The following is a 20,932-nucleotide window of genomic DNA, read 5'->3' as shown; positions in this document are numbered from 1 at the left end:
ACACATTGATTATCATTAAAACTTCTTGCGACTAGTAATCCCGTATCCGGGAGCGTAATCATCGCCTCAAACGAATTAGCATAACGCAGCGGACATAAATACCCCTAGAAACTTTTCCTATTCATGAAAATCGCAAATGAAATATATTCAAACACAAGCTTAGCCTTTTGTTAATCACACTGTCATCTCAGATTTTCAAAATATGCTTTACAGCCAACACTAGACAAGCATTTGTGTAAGTTTAGCATGGCATAATGCTATGCTAGGCTCTGCTGGCAGCAGGCAACATTTTCACGAAAATAAGAAAAGCAATCAAATTAAATAATTTACCTTTGAAGAACTTCAGATGCTTTCACTCAGGAGACTCCCAGTTAGATAGTTAGATAGCAAATGTTCCTTTTTTCCCAAAATATTATTTTTGTAGGCGAAATAGCTCCCGTTTCTTCATCATGCTTGGCTGAAAAATCAACGGGAAAAAACTACAACTATAACGCCAAACTTTTTTCAAAATTCGCTCCATAATATCGACAGAAACACGGAAAACGTTGTTTAGGATCCATCCTCAAGGTGTTTTTAACATATATTTTCGATAATATATCCGTCGAGGCAATTGGTTTCACATAAGAAGCGATTGGAAAAAATGGCTACCTCAGTATTTTACACAAGATTTTCTGCAGGAGACACCATGTGACCACTTGCTATATATGGTCCCTTACGGCCATTCTTCAATGGAAATGCGTAAAAAGACGTCACAATGCTGTAGACACCTTGGGGAATACGTGGAAAACGTAAGCTCATTCGTAGCTCATTCACAGCCATATAAGGAGTCATTGGCATGAGGCGGTTTCAAAAAATGCGGCATTTCCTGGTTGGATTTTTATCTGGGTTTCTCCTGTAACATCAGTTCTGTTGCACTCACACAGACATCATTCAAACAGTTTTAGAAACTTCAGAGTGTTTTATATCCAATAGAAATAATGATATGCAGACAATATCTTTGCAGTTTTGGAAATGTCAGAGTGTTTTCTATCCAAAGCTGTCAATTATATGCATAGTCGAGCATCTTTTCGTGACAAAATATATTGTTTAAAACGGGAATGTTTTTCATCCAAAAATGTTAATAGCGCCCCCTAATGCTTAACTGGTTAAAACCTTTTGTGACTAGGGGGCAGTATTTTCATTTTTGGAAAAAAAAACATTCCCGTAGTAAACGGGACAAGATGCTAGAATATGCATATAATTGACAGCTTGGGATAGAAAACACTCTAAAGTTTCCAAAACTGTAAAAATATTGTCTGTGAGTATAACAGAACTGATGTTGCAGGCGAAAGCCTGAGAAAAATCCAATCCGGAAGTGCCTCATGTTTTGAAAGCGCTGCGTTCCAATGCGTCCCCATTGAGCAGTGAATGGGCTATCAACCAGTTTACTCTTTCTCCGTATTCCCGAAGGTGTCTACAGCATTGTGACGTAGTTTTACGCATTTATGTTGAAGAATACCCGTAGGCGGCTACATTGCGCAAGCGGTCACCTGATGGCTCCCAGGGTGACTCTCACGTAAAATACAGAGGTAGACATTACTCCAATCGGTCCTACTGAAAAACGAATTGTCCCGACGGATATATTATCGAATAGATATTTGAAAAAAACCTTGAGGATTGATTATAAACAACGTTTGACATGTTTCCGTCGATATTATGGAGCTAATCGTGACTGCAATTTCCGGGGAATTTCTCAGCCAAACATGAAGAACAAACGGAGCTATACAAAAATAATATTTTTTTGTAAAAAATTAACATTTGCTATCTAACTGGGAGTCTCGTGAGTGAAAACATCCGAAGCTCATCAAAGGTAAACAATTTCATTTGATTGCTTTTCTGATTTTCGTGACCAAGGTACCTGCTGCTAGCTGGACAAAATGCTATGCTAGGCTATCGATAAACTTACACAAATGCTTGTCTAGCTGTGGGACAGGGTGATTAACAAAATGCTAAGCTGTGTCTCAATTAATTTCATTTGTGATTTTCATGAACAGGAATATTTTCTAGGAATATTTATGTCCGTTGCGTTATGCTAATTAGTGTCAGTCGATGATTACGCTCCCGCATGCGGGATGGGGAGTCACTAGTTAACTTAACAGACGGACTCTAACTGAGCAGTGTAGTCTACAGGTTATACACTGAGTGGACTAGATATTACTCTAACTGAGCATTGTAGTCTATAGGTTATACACTGAGTGGACTAGATATTACTCTAACTGAGCAGTATAGTCTATAGGTTATACACTGAGTGGACTAGATATTACTCTAACTGAGCAGTATAGTCTATAGGTTATACACTGAGTGGACTAGATATTACTCTAACTGAGCAGTGTAGTCTACAGGTTATACACTGAGTGGACTAGATATTACTCTAACTGAGCATTGTAGTCTATAGGTTATACACTGAGTGGACTAGATATTACTCTAACTGAGCAGTATAGTCTATAGGTTATACACTGAGTGGACTAGATATTACTCTAACTGAGCAGTATAGTCTATAGGTTATACACTGAGTGGACTAGATATTACTCCAACTGAGCAGTGTAGTCTATAGGTTATACACTGAGTGGACTAGATATTACTCTAACTGAGCAGTGTAGTCTATAGGTTATACACTGAGTGGACTAGATATTACTCTAACTGAGCAGTGTAGCCTGTAGGTTATACACTGAGTGGACTAGAAATTAAGGACACATTCCTAACATTGAGTTCCGCAGGGATGATGACCCATGTTGACTCCAATGCTTCCCACAGTTGTCAAGTTGGCTGGATGTCCTTTGGGTGGTCGAACATGAGCGTGAAAACCCAGCAGTGTTGCAGTTCTTGACACAAACCAGTGCGCCTGGCACCTACTACCATACCCCGTTCAAAGGCACTTAAAAAATTTTTCTTGCTCATTCACCCTCTGAATGACACACATACACAATCCTTGTCTCAATTGTCTCCAGGCTTAACAATCCTTCTTTAAAACTTCTCTAGGATAGGGGGCAGCATTTTCACTTTGGATGAATAGCGTGCCCAGAGTGAACTGCCTGCTACTCTGTCCCAGATGCTAATATATGCATATTATTATTTCTATTGGATATAAAACACTCTGAAGTTTCTAAAACTGTTTGAAATGTCTGTGACTATAACATAACTCATATGTCAGGCAAACACCTGAGAAAAAAATCCAAACAGGAAGTGAGAATTCTGAGGCTGGTCGATTTTCAACTCATTGCATATTCAAATCCCAGTAAGATATGGATCTGTTTGCACTGCCTACGCCTTCCACTAGATGTCAACAGTCTGCAAAACGTTGAATGAAGTCTCTACTGTGATGTGGGGCTGGATGGGAGGTGTTTGAGTCAGTGGTCTGGCAGAGAGCCAGTTCCTGGTCATGCGCATTCCACATGATATCACCTTGCGTTCCATTACTTCTGTAGACACAAAGGAATTCTCCGGTTGGAACGTTATTGAATATTTATGATAACAACATCTTGAAGATTGATTCTCTACTTAGTTTGACAAGTTTATTCGACCTGTAATATAACTTTTTTGAAGTTTTCGTTCGCCTGGACCTGCGCAAGCGTTTGGACATGTGTACTAAACGTGCTAGCAAAAGTAGCTACTTGTACATAATTAATGGGCATTATCAAATGTTTTATTTATTTATAGTGGAACTAGGATTCCTGGGAGTGCATTCTGATGAAGATAATCAAAGGTAAGGGAGTATTTATGATGTAATTTTGTATTTCTGTTGACTCCAACATGGAGGAGAAATGTTGTTTATATCTGAGCACCGTCTCAGATTATTGCATGGTTTGCTTTTTCCGTAAAGTTTTTTAGAAAATCTGACACAGTGGTTGCACTAAGAACAAGTGTATCTTTAATTCTATGTAAAACATGTATCTTTCATCAAAGTTTATGATGATGTTATTTGACGTGGCTCTCTGCAATTTCTCCGGATATTTTGGAGGCATTTCTGAACATGGTGCCAATGTAAACCAGGATTTTTGATATAAATATGCACATTATTGAACAAAACATACATGTATTTTGTAACATGAAGTCCTATGAGTGTCATCTGATGAAGATCATCAAAGGTTAGTGATTCATTTTATCTATATTTCTGCTTTTTGTGACTCCGATCTTTGGCTGGGAAAATGGCTGTGTTTTTCTGTGGCTGTGTACTGATCTAACATAATCGTTTGGTGTGCTTTCACCATAAATCCTCTTTGAAATCAGACATGTTGGCTAGATACACAACATGTGTAGCTTTAATTTGGTGTCTTTCATGTGTGAATTCATGAAAGATTGATTTTTATAGTAATTTATTTGAATTTGGCGCCGTGCATTTTTACTGGCTTTTGACCAAGTGGGACGTTAGCGTCCCAAATATCCCAGAGAAGTTCACCTTTCTACTCCCTTTCATTTACAAGTGAAACATAAGGAATCATAGCTTTCACCTGGATTCACAGTTTGTCATGGAAAGAAAGGTGTCCTTAATGTTTATACATTCATGGTCCCCACCTGGCGACTGAGGGTTATGAGAGAACTCCCACATCACTAGCTTCTCTTTATTCAACCTGCCATCTACCCACCTGGGGACTGAGAGTTATGAGAGAACCCCCACATCACTAGCTTCTCTTTATTCAACCTGCCATCTACCCACCTGGGGACTGAGGGTTATGAGAGAACCCCCACATCACTAGCTTCTCTTTATACAACCTGCCATCTACCCACCTGGGGACTGAGGGTTATGAGAGAACCCCCACATAACTAGCGTGTATGTTCTGCAGTCTTGTAAAGATAAGGAGGGGATGACTGGGAGGCAGGTTGGCATTTATTGTCATGAATCTTGCCCTGGAGGCAGTTCAGCAAAGTGGTCACTAGTTGGCACAGGCACAAAGTAAAACAAAAAATCAGATTTAAATCCTAACCTCAACCCTAACCACACTGCTAATCCTTCCCTTAAATTAAGACCATAAAACAACATTATTTTCCACAGCCAATTTTGACTTTGTAGCTGGCATATCTAGAGGAAATCACACAGTTCTGCCTCCATGTCATGATTCATGACAAACATCAACCTGCGACTGGCAGAGGCAATGAAGAATCAATAACTAAACTGTTTTCACAAGTAACATGCTTTTTCTTGTTTCAAGTATGTTTAATTATGAAAAGTACAATATATCCTTGTTTACTTGTACAACTATGGAGCATATATATATATATAATTGTACAAGTTGTTATTCAACATAAAAAACATAGAACAAATGATCACATTGGTATTTTAACGGTGTTATTGTAAGAGTTTAAATGTTTAAACAGAGGATCCATCTAAAACAGTATAAAACAGGATGATAAACAGAGGATCCATCTAAAACAGTATAAAACAAGATGATAAACAGAGGATCCATCTAAAACAGCATAAAACAAGATGATAAACAGAGGATCCATCTAAAACAGTATAAAACAAGATGATAAACAGAGGATCCATCTAAAACAGTATAAAACAAGATGATAAACAGAGGATCCATCTAAAACAGTATAAAACAAGATGATAAACAGAGGATCCATCTAAAACAGTATTAAACAAGATGATAAACAGAGGATCCATCTAAAACAGTATAAAACAAGATGATAAACAGAGGATCCATCTAAAACAGTATAAAACAAGATGATAAACAGAGGATCCATCTAAAACAGTATAAAACAAGATGATAAACAGAGGATCCATCTAAAACAGTATAAAACAAGATGATAAACAGAGGATCCATCTAAAACAGTATAAAACAAGATGATAGACAGAGGATCCATCTAAAACAGTATACAACAAGATGATAAACAGAGGATCCATCTAAAACAAGATGATAAACAGAGGATCCATCTAAAACAGTATAAAACAAGTGCAGTATGTTCTGAGAATGTTACTTTAACGTCAACTCATAACGTCACACTATAACTTCATGGGAGTCTTGTGGAAAGACTGCATGTTGTTTTGGGGGGATTGAGTGGCGTCTTCATCAACTTTTGCAGAATATTCCTGTAATATTTTCACCTCTTGTCAGACGCCAACAGTCTAGTCGGCTGCAGACATTCATAAGGAGTTCTAGTAGTTTATTTGCCATTTGCAGGTATTAAAAGTAATACATACATTGTAATTCCTTGTTGGAGCTCTCTCACATATAGGACAGTACATACCAGAGGAGGCTGCTGAGGGGAGGACGGCTCATAATAATGTCTGGAACAGAGTGAATAAAATGGAACACATGGAAACCACGTGTTTGATACCATTCCACTTATTCCCCTCCAGCCATTACAAGCCTGTCCTCCCCAATTAAGGTCCCACCAACCTCCTGTGGTACAAACACAAACAGTAAAATATATAATAAAAATGCAAAGTGGTAAAAGATCAGAAAAGGAACCAAAAGATTCAGTCATGTTCTAATAGTCTGATGGAAACAGTTTAGGTTGATGATTTAACAGGCAGATAGAACTGGGATAGAAGCTGTTCTAGAACCTGTGATCCAGAAACTGATTTAACAGGCAGATAGAACTGGGATAGAAGCTGTTCTAGAACCTGTGGTCCAGAAACTGATTTAACAGGCAGATAGAACTTGGATAGAAGCTGTTCTAGAACCTGTGGTCCAGAAACTGATTGAACAGGCAGATAGAACTGGGATAGAAACTGTTCTAGAACCTGTGGTCCAGAAACTGATTTAACAGGCAGATAGAACTGGGATCGAAGCTGTGATACAGAAACTGCCTAGCAACCACTGGTGTGTGTCCAGTGTGTGTCCAGTGTGTGTGTGTGTTTGTCCAATGTGTGTGTCTGTGTGTGTGCGTATGTGTCCAGCGTTTGTGTGTGCGTCTGTGTCCAGCGTGTCTGTGTGTGTGTTTGTGTGTGTGTGAGTCCAGTGTGTGAGAGTCCAGTGTGTGAGAGTCCAGTGTGTGAGAGTCCAGTGTGAGAGTCCAGTGTGTGAGTCCAGTGTGTGAGTCCAGTGTGAGAGTCCAGTGTGAGAGTCCAGTGTGAGAGTCCAGTGTGAGAGTCCAGTGTGAGAGTTCAGTGTGAGAGTCCAGTGTGTGAGTCCAGTGTGTGAGTCCAGTGTGTGTTCAGTGTGTGAGTCCAGTGTGTGTCCAGTGTGTGAGTCCAGTGTGTGTGTGTGTGTGTGTCCTGTGCTTGTATGTGTGTGTGTGTACTGTTTGGGGCCATTATTATTGTGGTGTGTTGGTGCATTAAAGAGCACAACCATTGCATTCTCTGTCTCCTGCGTTTGACTCCACACCCACGACACCTGGAGCATTACAGATATAATAAATGCCTTACCTTTGAAGATCTTCTGTTGGCAATCCAAAAGGTCCCAGTTACATTACAAATGGTCCTTTTGTTCGATAAAGTCCTTCTTAATATCCATAAAAAGTCAGTTTAGCGCTTCAGTCAATAATCCACCGGTTTCCCTTCATCAAATTGCATACAATACAAAATGATTCCCAAACGTTACCAATAAACTTATCCAAAAAAGTCAAACAACGTTTATAATCAAACCGTAGGTACCCTAATATGTAAATAAATGATACAATCTAAGACAGAAAATCGTTATTGTCTTTACCGGAGATAAACAAAAAGAACGTGCAAGAAGAAACACTACAACTTCAATCACCTTATAATAAAATTGACAGACATTGAAAACTACAACTTCTACCTCATTTTTTCAAAAACCACCCTGAAACTCTTTCTAAAGACTTTTGACATCTAGTGGAAACTCTAGGAACTGCAATCTGGGAGGACTTCACCTTATAATAAAATTGGCAGACATTGAAAAAAGTGGTATGATGAATTTGTTTTGGAGGGGATGGTTTGTCCTCAGGGTTTCGCCTGCCGTTTCAGTTACTCACAGACATTATTTTAACAGTTTTAGAAACTTTAGATTTATATCCAAATCTACATCTATATGCATAGCTTCTAGGCCTGAGTAGCAGGCAGTTTAAAATGAAAATGCTGTTCATTCAGACATCAAAATACTGCCCCCTACCCCAGAGAGGTTCATGAATGATTTACAGATTGATAGATTAACCTGAGGTTATTGACAGATCAACTTTACTTGAGGTAAACAAAAACAAATGTACATAACAGGACCACATACACTGAATATGGAGGCCAGGTCTGTTTGATGACTCTGGGAAGACTGACGACTGAGAATCTCTGACTCTGATCTCTCCTGTTGGTTTCTGTGGACAAAACATGAGATTACATCTCCTCATCCAGGGAGTACACACACACACACACACACACACACGCACGCACACGCACACGCACACACGCATGGAGGGAATGTTGTGTTTGTTTAATATTGTTTTAGGACTATGAAAATGGACAAAATGATTAGCATATGGATTATGAAAACAACAACAATAAATGGGAAAATGGGAGAGGAGAAATGACTAGAGACAGTGTTGTTTAACTCACTGACCACGACCCATGAGTTCTTCTTACCTTTGTTTAGAGAGGGAGACTTTTCTACTGAATTGTAAAGGTTGCTCCATTGACTTGTCACTCTTCATGGACACACAGCTGGGTCCAGGGGAGGCTGGTCTCTCCTGCTTGATTGGTCTTCAACACAACAGAGACAAACATTACATCTCTCATCTACTCTGAGCTCAGTCTACTCTGAGCTCAGATGGGGAAACATAAGAAGAGTTTCATTCCAAAATGCCATATATCCATTTTCAGAAATGTTGGTAAATTATTTTGTTTAAATAAATTATTAAACCACTACAAGGCTTTATAAACAAAAAGGGGGTAATTTACACATAAAATGCACATTTGCTGTTATTTTCCTGCCGTGAGAAACTGAGCCAAATTAACATGGCATCTGTAAGTCCATTCATCTTTAGATATCTGAGACAACCTCATATCACAGTCAAATATACGGGATACCAACATTCCTGTTAAATAATGGATATATAGATATCTAGGTGAGACAACCACATATCACAGTCAAATATACGGGATACCAACATTCCTGTTAAATAATGGATATATAGATATCTAGGTGAGACAACCACATATCACAGTCTAATATACAGGATACCAACATTCCATTCCTGTTAAATAATGGATATATAGATATCTAGGTGAGACAACCACATATCACAGTCTAATATACAGGATACCAACATTCCATTCCTGTTAAATAATGGATATATAGATATCTAGGTGAGACAACCACATATCACAGTCAGATATACAGGAAACCAACATTCCATTCCTGTTAAATAATGGATATATAGATATCTAGGTGAGACAACCACATATCACAGTCAGATATATAGGATACCATCCCTTCCATTACTGATAAACAATGGATATATAGATATCTAGGTGAGACAACCACATATCACAGTCGAATATATAGGATACCATCCCTTCCATTACTGATAAACAATGGATATATAGATATCTAGGTGAGACAACAATGGATATATAGATATCTAGATGAGACAACCACATATCACAGTCAGATAGATATACAGGATACAAACATGTCATTCCTGTTAAACAATGGATATATAGATATCTAGGTGAGACAACCACATATCACAGTCAGATATACAGGATACCAACATTCCTGTTAAATATTGGATATATAGATATCTAGGTGAGACCACCACATATCACAGTCAGATATACAGGATACCAACATTCCTGTTAAATAATGGATATATAGATATCTAGGTGAGACAACCACATATCACAGTCAGATATACAGGATACCAACATTCCTGTTAAATAATGGATATATAGATATCTAGGTGAGACAACCACATATCACAGTCAGATATACAGGATACAAACATTTCATTCCTGTTAATCAATATATCGTTTTGCAAAAAATGACATACACATCTAAAATCTAGAACAGTTATATAGAATGTACCCATAAGCAATCGATGCTGATTAAAAAACTATTTAGAATATACATTCTTAATCAATATTGTCAGCTCACCTCTTAGTTTTGGTGTCATGTTCCCCAGAGAGACTCATTTTAGAGGCAGTGCCCTCCTCTCTCTCCCCAGAGAGACTCATTTTAGAGGCAGGGCTCCCCTCCTCTCTCTCCCCAGAAAGACTCATTTTAGAGGGAGGGCCCCCCTCCTCTCTCTCCCCAGAGAGACTCATTTTAGAGAACTGACCCCTAAACAGAGATCCAGCATGTTGTGTTTGTTTAATATTGTTTTAGGACTGAAAATGGACAAAAGGAAAAGCCTCATGATTATGAAAACAACAACAATAATATATATATATAATAAATGGGAGAAATGACTAGAGACAGTGTTGTTTACCTCACTGACTCAGGAGTTCTTCTTACCTTTGTTCAGTAGAAAAGTCTCCCTCTCTAAAGTATAGAGGAGGATCCATAGACCATTCACTCTTCATGGACACACAGCTGGGAACAGGGGAGGCTGGTCTCTCCTGCTTGATTGGGCTTCAACACAACAGAGACAAACATTACATCTCATCTACTCTGAGCTCAGATGGGGAAACGTAAGAAGAGTTTCATTCCAAAATGCTTTATATCACTTTTCAGAAATGTTGGTCAATTATATTTTATTGTTAAAATAAATGATTAAACCACTATAAGGCTTTATAAAGACTTCTAAAGGGGGAAATTTACACATAAAATGCACATTTGCTGTTATTTTCCTGCCGTGAGAAACTGGGTCAAATTAACATGGCATCTGTAAGTCCATTCATCTTTAGATATCTGAGACAACCTCATATCACAGTCAAATATACAGGATACCAACATTCCATTCCTGTTAAATAATGGATATCTAAAATCTAGAACAGTTATATAGAATGTACCCATAAGCAATCATTTCTGAATAAAAAACAATTTAGAATATACATTCTTAAACAATACTGTCAGCTCACCTCTTAGTTTTGGTGTCATGTCCCCCAGAGAGACTCATTTTAGAAGCAGGGCCACCCTCCTCTCTCTCCCCCAGAGAGACTCATTTTAGAGTCATGGCCCCTCTCCTCTCTCTCCCCAGAGAGACTCATTTTAGAGCACTGACCCCTAAACAGAGATACAACATGTTGGTTGTGGTTAACACAGTGACAACTAATTATTTTATTCATTATCTCTTAGAAATAGAACAGTTTACTAACAAGCACATCCAAACTGGTTATTTATTGTAGTTACTTTTTTTAGCCCAATGAAAACCCGCCTGAAAGGCCTGAAAACTAACTAATAGCCCCTGATAGGCCTACATCTTATTTTGGGGTGGCAGGTAGACTAGTGGTTAGAGTGTTGAGGCGGCAGGTAGACTAGTGGTTAGAGTGTTGGGGCGGCAGGTAGCCTAGTGGTTAGAGCGTTGGGGTGGCAGGTAGCCTAGTGTTTAGAGCGTTGGGGAGGCAGGTAGCCTAGTGGTTAGAGCGTTGGGGCAGCAGGTAGCCTAGTGGTTAGAGCGTTGGGGCAGCAGGTAGCCTAGTGTTTAGAGCGTTGGGGAGGCAGGTAGCCTAGTGGTTAGAGTGTTGGGGCGGCAGGTAGCCTAGTGGTTAGAGTGTTGGGGAGGCAGGTAGCCTAGTGGTTAGAGTGTTGGGGCGGCAGGTAGCCTAGTGGTTAGAGTGTTGGGGCAGCAGGTAGCCTAGTGGTTAGAGTGTTGGGGCAGCAGGTAGCCTAGTGGTTAGAGTGTTGGGGCGGCAGGTAGCCTAGTGGTTAGAGTGTTGGGGCGGCAGGTAGCCTAGTGGTTAGAGTGTTGGGGCGGCAGGTAGCCTAGTGGTTAGAGTGTTGGGGTGGCAGGTAGCCTAGTGGTTAGAGTGTAGAGGAGGCAGGTAGCCTAGTGGTTAGAGTGTTGGGGAGGCAGGTAGCCTAGTGGTTAGAGTGTTGGGGAGGCAGGTAGCCTAGTGGTTAGAGTGTTGGGGCAGCAGGTAGCCTAGTGGTTAGAGTGTTGGGGTAGTAACTGAAAGGTTGCAGGATTGAATCACAGAGCTGACAAGGTAAAAATCTGGTAAAAAGGCAGTTATCACACTGTTCCCCAGTAGGACGTCATTGAAAATACGAATTTGTTATTAACTGACTTGCCTAGTTAAATAAAGGTTAAATAAAATAAAACAAAAATGCAGATAACCTACTGGTCAAGATGATTTAGCAGCTTGCTTAGTACAAATTGACAGATTAATTTATTTAACATGAATATCAAGGAGATGTTGAGGTAAGAAGTGTTTCTGTTGCCCAGTAGCCTGCTGCAATAGGCTACTGAGGATGGTCATAATTTCAATCAATTAATATAATATTAATACTATGATAATGAACTGAACAGGTATATGAATCTAATATTAATACTAATGAACTGAACAGGTCTATGAATCTAATATTAATACTATGGTAATGAACTGAACAGGTCTAATATTAATACTATGGTAATGAACTGAACAGGTCTATGAATCTAATACTAATACTATGGTAATGAACTGAACAGGTCTATGAATCTAATATTAATACTATGATTATGAACTGAACAGGTATATGAATCTAATATTAATACTAATGAACTGAACAGGTCTATGAATCTAATATTAATATTATGGTAATGAACTGAACAGGTCTAATATTAATACTAATGAACTGAACAGGTCTATGAATCTAATACTATGGTAATGAACTGAACAGGTCTATGAATCTAATATTAATACTATGGTTATGAACTGAACAGGTCTATGAATCTAATACTATGGTAATGAACTGAACAGGTCTATGAATCTAATATTAATACTATGGTAATGAACTGAACAGGTCTATGAATCTAATATTAATACTAATGAACTGAACACGTCTATGAGTCTAATAATACTATGGTAATGAACTGAACAGGTCTATGAATCTAATATTAATACTAATGACCTGAACAGGTCTATGAATCTAATATTAATACTGTGGTAATGAACTGAACAGGTCTATGAATCCAATATTAATACTATGGTAATGAACTGAACAGGTCTATGAATCTAATATTAATACTATGGTTATGAACTGAACAGGTCTATGAATCTAATATTAATACTATGGTAATGAACTGAACAGGTCTATGAATCTAATATTAATACGAATGAACTGAACAGGTCTATGAATCTAATATTAATACTATGGTAATGAACTAAACAGGTCTATGAATCTAATATTAATACTAATGGACTGAACAGGTCTATGAATCTAATATTAATACTATGGTAATGAACTGAACAGGTCTAATATTAATACTATGGTAATGAACTGAACAGGTCTATGAATCTAATACTAATACTAATGAACTGAACAGGTCTATGAATCTAATACTAATACTAATGAACTGAACAGGTCTATGAATCTAATATTAATACTATGGTAATGAACTGAACAGGTTTATGAATCTAATATTAATACTAATGAACTGAACAGGTCTATGAATCTAATATTAATACTATGGTAATGAACTGAACATGTTACGGTGCGTGAATGAGGACCCAAAAGCGAATTAACGTAAACAGAGCTTCTTTAATAACAAAACAAAACGTAGGCTCAGATGGACCGGCAGGTTCCGACAGGACAGGACAAGGTTGCAGCAAACATGACGATAGTCTGGTTCAGGCATGAACAACACAAACAAGAATCCGACAAAGACAGGAGCAGAAACAGAGAGAGATATAGAGGACTAATCAGAGGGAAAAAGGGAACAGGTGGGAAAAGGGGTGACGAGGTAGTTAGGAGGAGACAAGGCACAGCTGGGGGAAAGAGGGGGAGAAAAGGTAACCTAACAACGACCAGCAGAGGGAGACAGGGTGAAGGGAAAGGACAGAAACAAGACACAACATGACAGTACATGACAGTACCCCCCCACTCACCGAGCGCCTCCTGGCGCACTCGAGGAGGAAACCTGGCGGCAACGGAGGAAATCATCGATCAGCGCACGGTCCAGCACGTCCCGAGAGGGAACCCAACTCCTCTCCTCAGGACCGTACCCCTCCCAATCTACTAGGTACTGATGACCACGGCCCCGAGGACGCATGTCCAAAATCCTACGGACCCTGTAGATGGGTGCGCCCTCGACAAGGATGGGGGGGGGGGGGGAAGACGAGCGGGGGCGCGAAGAACGGGCTTGACACAGGAGACATGGAAGACCGGGTGGACGCGACGAAGATATCGCGGAAGAAGAAGTCGAACTGCGACAGGATTAATGATCCGAGAAATACGGAACGGACCAATGAACCGCGGGGTCAACTTGCGAGAAGTGGTCTTAAGGGGAAGGTTCTGAGTGGAGAGCCAAACTCTCTGACCGCGACAATATCTAGGACTCTTAGTTCTACGCTTATTAGCAGCCCTCACAGTCTGCGCCCTATAACGGCAAAGTGCAGACCTGACCCTCTTCCAGGTGCGCTCGCAACGTTGGACAAAAGCCTGAGCGGAGGGGACGCTGGACTCGGCGAACTGAGATGAGAACAGCGGAGGCTGGTACCCGAGGCTACTCTGAAAAGGAGATAGCCCGGTCGCAGACGAAGGAAGCGAGTTGTGGGCGTATTCTGCCCAGGGGAGCTGTTCTGACCAAGACGCAGGGTTGCGAAAAGAAAGACTGCGTAAGATGCGACCAATAGTCTGATTGGCCCGTTCTGCTTGACCGTTAGACTGGGGGTGAAAGCCGGAAGAGAGACTGACGGAAGCCCCAATCAAACGGCAAAACTCCCTCCAAAATTGAGACGTGAATTGCGGACCTCTGTCCGAAACGACGTCTGACGGAAGGCCATGAATTCTGAAAACATTCTCGATGATGATTTGTGCCGTCTCTTTAGCAGAAGGAAGCTTAGCAAGGGGAATAAAATGAGCCGCCTTAGAGAACCTGTCGACAACCGTAAGAATAACAGTCTTCCCCGCTGACGAAGGCAGTCCGGTGACAAAATCTAAGGCGATGTGAGACCACGGTCGAGAGGGAATGGGAAGCGGCCTGAGACGGCCGGCAGGAGGAGAGTTACCGGACTTAGTCTGCGCGCAGACCGAACAAGCAGCCACGAAGCGACGCGTGTCATGCTCCCGGGTGGGCCACCAAAAGCGCTGGCGAATGGAAGCAAGCGTACCCCGAACGCCAGGGAGGCCGGCTAACTTGGCAGAGTGAGCCCACTGAAGAACGGCCAGACGAGTAGGAACGGGAACGAAAAGAAGGTTCCTGGGACAAGCGCGCGGCGACGGAGTTTGAGTGAGTGCTTGCTTTACCTGCCTCTCAATTCCCCAGACAGTCAACCCGACAACACGCCCCTCAGGGAGAATCCCCTCGGGGTCAGTGGAGGCTACTGAAGAACTGAAGAGACGAGATAAAGCATCAGGCTTGGTGTTCTTAGAGCCCGGACGATAAGAAATCACGAACTCGAAACGAGCGAAAAACAGCGCCCAGCGCGCCTGACGCGCATTAAGTCGTTTGGCAGAACGGATGTACTCAAGGTTCCTATGGTCAGTCCAAACGACAAAAGGAACGGTCGCCCCCTCCAACCACTGTCGCCATTCGCCTAGGGCTAAGCGGATGGCGAGCAGTTCGCGGTTTCCCACATCATAGTTACGTTCCGACGGCGACAGGCGATGAGAAAAATACGCGCAAGGGTGGACCTTGTCGTCAGAGAAGGAGCGCTGAGAAAGAATGGCTCCCACGCCCACCTCTGACGCGTCAACCTCGACAATGAACTGTCTAGAGACGTCAGGTATAACAAGGATAGGTGCGGATGTAAAACGATTCTTGAGGAGATCAAAAGCTCCCTGGGCGGAAACGGACCACTTAAAGCACGTCTTGACAGAAGTAAGGGCTGTGAGAGGGGCTGCCACCTGACCGAAATTACGGATGAAACGACGATAGAAGTTCGCGAAGCCGAGAAAGCGCTGCAACTCGACGCGTGACTTAGGGACGGGCCAATCAATGACAGCTTGGACCTTAGCGGGATCCATCTTAATGCCTTCAGCGGAAATAACAGAACCGAGAAATGTGACTGAGGAGGCATGAAAAGAGCACTTCTCAGCCTTCACAAAAAGACAATTCTCTAAAAGGCGCTGGAGGACACGTCGAACGTGCTGAACATGAATCTGGAGTGACGGTGAAAAAATCAGGATATCGTCAAGGTAAACGAAAACAAAGATGTTCAGCATGTCTCTCAGGACATCATTGACTAATGCCTGAAAGACAGCTGGAGCGTTAGCGAGGCCGAAAGGAAGAACCCGGTATTCAAAGTGCCCTAACGGAGTGTTAAACGCCGTCTTCCACTCGTCCCCCTCCCTGATGCGCACGAGATGGTAAGCGTTACGAAGGTCCAACTTAGTGAAAAACCTGGCTCCCTGCTGAAGACATAAGAGGAAGCGGATAACGATTCTTCACTGTTATGTCATTCAGCCCTCGATAATCTATGCAGGGGCGCAGGGACCCGTCCTTCTTCTTAACAAAAAAAAACCCCGCTCCGGCGGGAGAGGAGGAGGGGACTATGGTACCGGCGGCAAGAGCTACAGACAAATAATCTTCGAGAGCCTTACGTTCGGGAGCCGACAGAGAGTATAGTCTACCCCGGGGGGGAGTGGTTCCCGGAAGGAGATCAATACTACAATCATACGACCGGTGTGGAGGAAGAGAGGTGGCCCTGGACCGACTGAACACCGTGCGCAGATCGTGATATTCCTCCGGCACCCCTGTCAAATCACCAGGCTCCTCCTGTGAAGAAGAGACAGAGGAAACAGGAGGGATAGCAGACATTAAACATTTCACATGACAAGAGACGTTCCAGGAGAGGATAGAATTACTAGACCAATTAATGGAAGGATTATGACAAACTAGCCAGGGATGGCCCAAAACAACAGGTGTAAAAGGTGAACGAAAAATTAAAAAAGAAATGGTTTCGCTATGATTACCAGAAACAGTGAGGGTTAAAGGTAGCGTCTCACGCTGAATCCTGGGGAGAGGACTAACATCCAGGGCGAACAAGGCCGTGGACTCCCTTAACTGTCTGAGAGGAATGTCATGTTCCCGAGCCCAGGTCTCGTCCATAAAACAGCCCTCCGCCCCAGAGTCTATTAAGGCACTGCAGGAAGCTGACGAACCGGTCCAGCGTAGATGGACCGACAAGGTAGTGCAGGATCTTGAAGGAGAGACAGGAGTAGTAGCGCTCACCAGTAGCCCTCCGCTTACTGATGAGCTCTGGCTTTTACTGGACATGAAGTGACAAAATGACCAGCAGAACCGCAATAGAGACAGAGGCGGTTGGTGATTCTCCGTTCCCTCTCCTTAGTCGAGATGCGGATACCTCCCAGCTGCATAGGCTCAGCACCCGAGCCGGCAGAGGAAGATGGTAGTGATGCGGAGAGGGGGGCAACGGAGAACGCGAGCTCCTTTCCACGAGCTCGGTGACGAAGATCAACCCGTCGCTCAATGCGAATAGCGAGTTCAATCAAGGAATCCACGCTGGAAGGAACCTCCCGGGAGAGAATCTCATCCTTTACCTCTGCGCGGAGACCCTCCAGAAAACGAGCGAGCAAAGCCGGCTCGTTCCAGCCACTGGAGGCAGCAAGAGTGCGAAACTCAATAGAGTAGTCTGTTATGGATCGATTACCCTGACATAGGGAAGACAGGGCCCTGGAAGCCTCCTCCCCAAAAACAGATCGATCAAAAACCCGTATCATCTCCTCCTTAAAGTCCTGATACTGGTTAGTACACTCAGCCCTTGCCTCCCAGATTGCCGTGCCCCACTCACGAGCCCGTCCAGTAAGGAGAGATATGACGTAGGCGACACGAGCAGTGCTCCTGGAGTAAGTGTTGGGCTGGAGAGAAAACACAATATCACACTGGGTGAGGAACGAGCGGCATTCAGTGGGCTCTCCAGAGTAACACGGCGGGTTATTGATTCTGGGCTCCGGAGATTCGAAAGCCCTGGAAGTGGCCGGTGGATCGAGGCGGAGATGGTGAACCTGTTCTGTGAGGTTGGAGACTTGGGTGGCCAGGGTCTCAACGGCATGTCGAGCAGCAGACAATTCCTGCTTGTGTCTGCCTAGCATCGCTCCCTGGATCTCGACGGCTGAGTGGAGAGGATCCGAAGTCGCTGGGTCCATTCTTGGTCGGATTCTTCTGTTACGGTGCGTGAATGAGGACCCAAAAGCGAATTAACGTAAACAGAGCTTCTTTAATAACAAAACAAAACGTAGGCTCAGATGGACCGGCAGGTTCCGACAGGACAGGACGAGGATGCAGCAAACATGACGATAGTCTGGTTCAGGCATGAACAACACAAACAAGAATCCGACAAAGACAGGAGCAGAAACAGAGAGAGATATAGAGGACTAATCAGAGGGAAAAAGGGAACAGGTGGGAAAAGGGGTGACGAGGTAGTTAGGAGGAGACAAGGCACAGCTGGGGGAAAGAGGGGGAGAAAAGGTAACCTAACAACGACCAGCAGAGGGAGACAGGGTGAAGGGAAAGGACAGAAACAAGACACAACATGACAGTACATGACAGAACAGGTCTATGAATCTAATATTAATACTATGGTTATGAACTGAACAGGTCTATGAATCTAATATTAATACTATGGTAACGAACTGAACAGGTCTATGAATCTAATACTAATACTAATGAACTGAACAGGTATATGAATCTAATATTAATACTATGGTAATGAACTGAACAGGTCTATGAATCTAATATTAATACTAATGAACTGAACAGGTATATGAATCTAATATTAATACTATGGTAATGAACTGAACAGGTCTATGAATCTAATATTAATACTATGGTTATGAACTGAACAGGTCTATGAATCTAATATTAATACTATGGTAACGAACTGAACAGGTCTATGAATCTAATACTAATACTAATGAACTGAACAGGTCTATGAATCTAATATTAATACTAATGAACTGAATAGGTCTATGAATCTAATATTAATACTATGGTAATGAACTGAACAGGTCTATGAATCTAATATTAATACTAATGAACTGAACAGGTCTATGAATCTAATATTAATACTAATGAACTGAACAGGTCTATTAATCTAATATTAATACTATGGTAATGAACTGAACAGGTCTATGAATCTAATATTAATACTAATGAACTGAATAGGTCTATGAATCTAATATTAATACTATGGTAATGAACTGAACAGGTCTATGAATCTAATACTATGGTAATGAACTGAACAGGTTTATGAATCTAATATTAATACTATGGTAATGAACTGAACAGGTCTATGAATCTAATATTTATACTAATGAACTGAACACGTCTATGAGTCTAATAATACTATGGTAATGAACTGAACAGGTCTATGAATCTAATATTAATACTAATGACCTGAACAGGTATATGAATCTAATATTAATACTGTGGTAATGAAATGAACAGGTCTATGAATCTAATATTAATACTATGGTTATGAACTGAACAGGTCTATGAATCTAATATTAATACTATGGTAATGAACTGAACAGGTCTATGAATCTAATATTAATACGAATGAACTGAACAGGTCTATGAATCTAATATTAATACTATGGTAATGAACTGAACAGGTCTAATATTAATACTATGGTAATGAACTGAACAGGTCTATGAATCTAATACTAATACTAATGAACTGAACAGGTCTATGAATCTAATACTAATACTAATGAACTGAACAGGTCTATGAATCTAATACTAATACTAATGAACTGAACAGGTCTATGAATCTAATATTAATACTATGGTAATGAACTGAACAGGTTTATGAATCTAATATTAATACTAATGAACTGAACAGGTCTATGAATCTAATATGAATACTATGGTAATGAACTGAACAGGTCTATGAATCTAATATTAATACTATGGTTATGAACTGAACAGGTCTATGAATCTAATATTAATACTATGTTAACGAACTGAACAGGTCTATGAATCTAATACTAATACTAATGAACTGAACAGGTATATGAATCTAATATTAATACTATGGTAATGAACTGAACAGGTCTATGAATCTAATATTAATACTAATGAACTGAACAGGTATATGAATCTAATATTAATACTATGGTAATGAACTGAACAGGTCTATGAATCTAATATTAATACTATGGTTATGAACTGAACAGGTCTATGAATCTAATATTAATACTATGGTAACGAACTGAACAGGTCTATGAATCTAATACTAATACTAATGAACTGAACAGGTCTATGAATCTAATATTAATACTAACGAACTGAATAGGTCTATGAATCTAATATTAATACTATGGTAATGAACTGAACAGGTCTATGAATCTAATATTAATACTAATGAACTGAACAGGTCTATGAATCTAATATTAATACTAATGAACTGAACAGGTCTATGAATCTAATATTAATACTAATGAACTGAATAGGTCTATGAATCTAATATTAATACTATGGTAATGAACTGAACAGGTCTATGAATCTAATATTAATACTATGGTAATGAACTGAACAGGTCTATGGATCTAATATTAATACTATGGTAATGAACTGAACAGGTCTATGAATCTAATATTAATACTATGGTAATGAACTGAACAGGTCTATGGATCTAATATTAATACTAATGAACTGAACAAGTCGATGCTTGTCAACAACAGCCAAGGTTTTATAACCTGTTTCCTAATTTGACTGTTACCTTCAATCTAATGCATTCTAACCTCTGATCAGCCATTGAGATAGAACTGTTACCTTCAATCTAATGCATTCTAACATCTGATCAGCCATTGAGATAGACCTGTTACCTTCAATCTAATGCATTCTAACATCTGATCAGCCATTGAGATAGAACTGTTACCTTCAATCTAATGCATTCTAACATCTGATCAGCCATTGAGATAGACCTGTTACCTTCAATCTAATGCAT

General features: G+C 40.8%; 3 protein-coding genes across 3 annotated transcripts in view; 1 reads left to right on the top strand and 2 right to left on the bottom strand.

The window, feature by feature from the left end:
* Positions 1-20,932, top strand: part of LOC118937847 (NLR family CARD domain-containing protein 3-like) — a 527,060-nt gene that overhangs the window by 98,825 nt on the left and 407,303 nt on the right. The window lies entirely within an intron of this gene.
* Positions 1-20,932, bottom strand: part of LOC118937840 (NLR family CARD domain-containing protein 3-like) — a 201,525-nt gene that overhangs the window by 54,613 nt on the left and 125,980 nt on the right. Inside the window, exon 2 of the mRNA XM_090197814.1 lies at positions 10,032-10,217. Within this exon, the coding sequence (XP_090053940.1) occupies positions 10,032-10,201 (170 nt within the window). The 5' untranslated portion in view covers positions 10,202-10,217. The remainder of the gene's footprint in view (positions 1-10,031; positions 10,218-20,932) is intronic.
* LOC118937868 (stonustoxin subunit beta-like) overlaps positions 1-20,932 on the bottom strand; it is a 397,513-nt gene that overhangs the window by 308,675 nt on the left and 67,906 nt on the right. The gene's annotated exons all lie outside the window — the stretch shown is intronic.

The sequence above is a fragment of the Oncorhynchus mykiss genome, chromosome 13 (genome assembly GCF_057628025.1).
Source record: "Oncorhynchus mykiss isolate SJ-2025 chromosome 13, ASM5762802v1, whole genome shotgun sequence".
Classification (NCBI taxonomy): domain Eukaryota; kingdom Metazoa; phylum Chordata; class Actinopteri; order Salmoniformes; family Salmonidae; genus Oncorhynchus; species Oncorhynchus mykiss.
The sequence above is the reverse complement of the archived record's forward strand: the minus strand, read 5'-3'. Positions and strand labels throughout refer to the sequence as shown.